The sequence below is a fragment of the Macadamia integrifolia genome, unplaced genomic scaffold, assembly GCF_013358625.1.
Source record: "Macadamia integrifolia cultivar HAES 741 unplaced genomic scaffold, SCU_Mint_v3 scaffold1645, whole genome shotgun sequence".
Classification (NCBI taxonomy): domain Eukaryota; kingdom Viridiplantae; phylum Streptophyta; class Magnoliopsida; order Proteales; family Proteaceae; genus Macadamia; species Macadamia integrifolia.
Window position 1 is genome coordinate 80,834 of NW_024868288.1, and position 5,888 is coordinate 86,721.

The 5,888-nt window shown below is 40.9% G+C and overlaps 1 protein-coding gene across 1 annotated transcript; it reads left to right on the forward strand.

The window, feature by feature from the left end:
• The first annotated feature begins 4,217 nt into the window (after positions 1-4,217).
• On the forward strand, positions 4,218-4,814 carry LOC122064431 (leucine-rich repeat extensin-like protein 1). Its single transcript, XM_042628123.1, has one exon. The coding sequence runs from the start codon at positions 4,218-4,220 to the stop codon at positions 4,812-4,814; it is 597 nt and encodes a 198-aa protein (XP_042484057.1).
• The last annotated feature ends 1,074 nt before the right edge of the window (positions 4,815-5,888 follow it).

A 5,888-nucleotide genomic window follows, 5' to 3' on the forward strand; every position in this document is an offset into this window, starting at 1 on the left:
TGCGGTTGTCCAATCACTGCACTATTGACAATATTACCTTCTAGCGTATCATACTATTCTCTGACCACCAGGCTCTAAGATACCTAAGCATTCAAAAGAAACTAAACCAGAGACATGCTAAGTAGGTCGAATTTCTCCAAGAGTATACTTTTGTACTCAAACATAGACTTGGTGTTGAGAATACTGCTACAAATGTACTAAGCCAGGTAAACATGTTCCTCAGTAGCATAAATGCTAGGAGTCAAGCTAGTGTGTTGCTCCAGACCACGAGTGTAGAGGTTGTAGGATTCGAGCGAATCAAGGACCAGTACCTCACCTGTTCTGATTTTAGTGAGTTGTTCACTTTCTTGAGTGGAGGTAACCCTGTCAGTCACTCAGACTACCTACTCCGGGAGGGCTTCCTTTTTAAAGGAAGCAAGTTATGCATTCCCAGGACCTCACTCCAAGATTTTCTAATCTGGGAATTACATGCTGGAGGAGTTGCTGACCATTTCAGTTGAGAAATTACATGCTGGAGGAGTTGCTGACCATTTCAGTTGAGATAAGACTATCACCCTCGTTGAGGATCGATTCTTTTGGCCAAGACTGAAGAGGGATATTACTAGAGTTGTAAGTCAGTGTAGGACATGCCAAACAGTCAAACAAAGCAGAACACGAGATTGTACACTCCCCTATCCGTTCCCCATGCCCCTTGGCAAGACCTTAGTATAAACTTTGTGCTTAGTCTGCCAAAAACTGCGAGAGGCCATGATTCTATTTATGTAGTTGTAGATCGCTTCTCAAAAATGGCTCTCTTCATTCCATGTTCCAAGATCTTTGATGCATCCATAGTAGTCAAACTTTTATTTAATGAGGTTGTCAAGTACCTCGGGTTACCCCTCACTATAGAGTTTGATAGGGATGTTAAGTTCACCAGTCATTTTTGGAGGACCCTATGGTGGATGATGGGCACTAAGCTCCATTTCTCTTCTACCTTCCACCCTCGGACTGATGGGCAGACTAAGGTCACCAATAAGAATTTGGAAAATTTATTGTGTTGCCTCATAAGAGAACACCTTACCAGTTGGGATCGAGTCCTTAGCCAGGCCGAGTTTAAATATAATAGCTTTAAGAACCCTACCACTAGTCTGTCACCCTTTGAGATTTATTCAGGATACCAGCCTCAAGCACCCATAGACCTTATCTCATTTGTGTTCAGTTCTAGGATCTCCCCATTAGTCGAATCTTTTGTTGAGCACATATATGATTTGCATGCAGGTATAAGAAGCCAGATAGCACTGAGCAATGATCAATACAAGTCAAAGACAGATGTGTATAGAAGGCTACAAGAGTTTCAAGAGGGAGATATGGTGATAGTTAAAATCAAGTCATAACATTTTTTTAGGGGAAAAGCGAGTAAACTGCATGCTCGTAGTACAAGTCCTTTTAAGATACTTAAGAGGATAGGTGTCAATGCTTATGTCCTTGATCTACTAGTTAATATGGAAATCAGTAACATTTTTAATGTGGAAGATCTTGTCTCTTACCATAGTGTCTCTACCATTACCCTCTTTTACCCTGATGACCTTGAGAACTTCACTTTCACCCTTGATGAGACTATTAAACCAACCCAACCCTTCCCCCCACCTCCTTACCACCTGCACCTAAGGTCACAAGGAGCACTGAAGAAATTAAAAAAAAATCATTGATGAGAGGATTGTAACCACACATAAAGGAGGTTATAGATAGTTCTTGGGCAAATGACGTGGACGCCCCTCAATTGACAACACTTGGATCACTGTACAAAAAATCCAACAACTAAATTCAGATCTGCTTGAGTACTACATGAGTTATAATTCAGTGGAGGTGAATTCTTCCAAGCCGGAGAGAGTTGATGGGGATATCCACATGTACCAGCGCAAGACTTAGCCATGTTTGTATTCTATTTGTCCAGAAGATGGTCCCATAGAAGGAAACTAGAAGAAAGAAGAAGGAAGAAAGGAGAAAGAAGGCTACTGGTCAACCAGCCATAGTCTACCATGAGAGTGAGGAACGAGACTATCGCTAGTCTCTCTCTCTTTCTCCTATCATCCAGATTGTGTAGACCCCACTGCTTTGTTAATTAGTTACTTTATTTTCCTAGTATCTTTAATTTTTTTTATCTTTGAAATAAATTAGGAAACTGAATAATATCTTCCTAGTTGCCCCAAGTTGTTGGGTTCAATTAGGAAACTTCTTTTTTATGCTAGATTATTTTCCCAGTTGGTTTTCCTTTTTTTTTTAGTAGTTATTTTTCCTACTTATGTAAAGCCATTGGCTACAAAGGAATTAATGAAGATTATTGAATGAACAAAAAAAAAAAAGGCCAAGGTCTCTCTCTCTCTCTCTCTCTCACGGTTTTCCCTCTTTCTCTCGTTTCTCATTCTCACCCTCTCTCTCTTTCTCACCTCTCCTCCCTCTTACGACTCTCTCTCTCCATCTCTTTCTCTCGGTTGCCTCTTTAGTGCTGCACCACAGATATTTGTATGAGCTATTGAAGATTGCTGCACCCCCCTCAAGCAATACTCAATCCATCAAGGGCTGCCGTGACTTCACATTGTTCTTCTTATGACAACCGGCATGGACTGCACTTCTACATCCTGGAGGATATGACTTTCTCCTCTTCTCCTCAAATCTGAACAATGGAAAGATAAGTAGGTTCCCCTTTCTATGCGCCCCCCCCCTCCTTAATCCCTTTTATTACCCCATCCCTTATTGCTGAAACCTGAAACTATTTCCATCGATTTTTAAGCCTAATCTTGCTTTATCTCTGTGGAATCCCTGTTGGTCCTTCTCTTTACTAGTTGACTGATTTTAGGAGGTGCTTTGTTTACTTATCTCATCGTGTCTTGGATTGATTTGTACTCAAACTAATATATATGCTGCCATGTTCCCTTCCCCATGTCCCCCTCTTGAGGTTTAGGTAGCTTATTTGTTTTTCTTCCTAGACTAATATTATTCGTTGCTGCTCTATTTATTAGTTAGTTATTTCTTACATGCTAGTTATGTATTTTGCTGAGCTCTACTAATTCCAACCAATCTAAGCCCTATTGAGTCCACCCCCTTGTCCACGTGGGTAACCCTTGTAGGAAACCTAGTTGTCTAGGCCCCTCCTACATCATGATGTTATAGACATTGAGAAAGTTAAAAGACTCCAATCGAATAGTTAAATTTACAAATTCACAGTTGGAACCAGGTGGGTCCCACATACATTTATTGGACGCTTACATTTAAAAAAATTGACGACTAGAAGCCCATAGTTATGCCCAATCCTCACGTTTCCATATCTAGACTTGCTATGTATGACCTTACAATTCTTGATCATGATGAGAACTCCCATAGTCATGCGGCTCATGCCTGGTTCCCCACGCCCCCGTCTCTAGACTTGCTATGGCCTTCAAATTCTTGACCATTGACTGCCCAGTCAACCTATCCAAATTCACCAAGATTACCGGGCTGGTCTATCCTATTATTTTTGAACCGGATCAGTACAACGTTAGGTACTTCATAGACCAACCATGGTTCGAGAAATGGAAATCGGATTGAGCCGATTCTAATTCCGATTCCAATCGATTATGAATCTGATTCCAACTTTATTGGATTTCCTGTTAATATGTTGCCATCCCTTCCCCTGAACACTTTCACACTCTCATTGCCTTACTCATCACCATCTAATCTATGATAGATTGTTTAGGGATTGAGAAGGACACTTTAGTGTTGAAATAATGATCAATGTAAACAAACAACGGATTAAACATTAACTGCTCTATGACCACCGTTACGTGTTAGCATGCTTTATTTTCGTAGGGATTTCTTGTTGGGTTCGTGTGAGTAAGGCATTGCTGATGTTGCTTACTTGAAGCGTGGGACCAACTAGACTCAACCGACAACAGACCCAAATGCAACTTGATTTACTTATATATGGACTAACCAACATCAGAACCTGATTTGAACTTGAGCCATTTCTAGATTGAATAGTAATAATGCAGGCTCAATACTGGTCAAACACTCAAACAGACTAGCCGGTCTGGAAACTTGACACATCTTCCCCTTGGCTTCTACAGGCTTGGTGGGACCATAGTATAGACTACCTGAAAGATGGGGTTACTGATCACTATAAAAGGGCTAGCCTGCAATTCAAGTTATCATCCAATTTGTTTTCTAATCTTCATTAGAGGAAGTTCTAGGTATTGGGAGACATGGCACAGCTTTGGCTTCTCTTGGCGTTTGCTTTGGCCACAAATGTTGCAGCAAATGTAGCTTCTTTAACCCCTTTCTCACCATCTCCATCTCCACCATCTCCTTCACCGTTAACACTACCTCCTGTGACCAATTTCTACAAATCTCCACCACCACCTTCTCTTTCTCCATCACCACCACCATCACATTCACCAACTTACCATGAGCCACAAAGTCCATCACCATCACAAAGTCCTTCATCCCCATCACCTATACCTCCATATAATAAATCACCATTGTCACCATCATCACCACCTTCTTATTACAAGAATATACCACGACCCTCGCCCTCTTTTTCATCTCCTCCTCCTCCTTACTACTACAAATCACCACCTTCAACATTTCCATCTCCATATTCTCCTCCTCTGCCCTCACCAACTCCTTGCAACTCACCAATTCCTACACCATTGCCAGCATCAGTCCCTCCATCGGTTGTGCAGCCTCCTACTTATCGTCTCAGGTCTCCTCCTCCTCCACCACATTACTACAAGTCATCACCACCACCACCAACACAACCACCACCATTCTCACCATCTCCATCTCCTATTGTTTACTAGGTAGTTTTAGGTTATTTCATATAAATAAAAGAGCATAAAGTCATCTCAATTATGTCACAATCTCCCATGGGGACAGCGTACGTGTTGTAGTTACATCCTTGGGATAATACAATTGCGTAGTAAAATTTAGTTTCCATATTATTTACTTCTTGATTTATTATAACCCTTTCCATTTTTCTGCAGCTATGCCTCCAATTTTGGATGTGTGTCCATCAAATTATTAAATTTAATATTCTTGTATGCATGATTAGTATGGGCTTGTTCTTGTCTATGGTTTACAGCCCAAACATGTTCAAGGCTAAGGATGTAATTGGAATTGAAATTACATTCTTATGGTCGACATACCATGTAGTGTCTTTGATGTTGATCACATGACACAAGTGGGAGTGTATATATGTGCAAACATTGAACTTGATCAAACGGGAATCTTGTGTGTTTAACTATTAGTCCATGTGGAGCAAAATTCTCATTGGTGGCCGATGATTAGCCTCTGACCTGAGAGGTCCTCATTGTTACAATTACATTATGGAGTTTGATGCACAAACGATTGATGTCGCCATGACTATATTGGTGTACTACATTCATAGTGTTAGAGTGTGAACGAAAGAGATGTTTAGCACGAAATCCACTTCAGTCACAAACCAAACTAAGTATGAAACAACCCGCATGATCAATTGATCATGTTGTAATATGAACAACCCTCACAAGCGCTGATCAATTGATCACATAAACATAACCAATCACAGAGGAGGTCTTTAAATAATGTAAGGTTTGCATTATCTAAACGGAAGTTATATAGACAAAAGTCGACCCACATATCCGCAACCTAAATGTGAGAGTATACACCGGTGATCAAATGACCTCAGTTTCCTTACGCATCATCACACTAGCAGGTGTGGAAAAGATAAACAGTAATGCCCTAGTGACTTGAGCATGGACCAAGCAATTGGCACTATTGGGTATTCCCGCAGCCAACCGGGGTTATAATCTTCTTGATTAGCGAAACACCAAAGCATCTGATTGGCAAACTATTGGTACCCGATATTAGCAAATCTGGCCTACAAGACAATCGGT

Excerpts from the sequence above, each read along its gene's own strand:
- LOC122064431 (XM_042628123.1), top strand. The coding sequence starts at position 4,218 with ATGGCACAGCTTTGGCTTCTCTTGGCGTTTGCTTTGGCCACAAATGTT.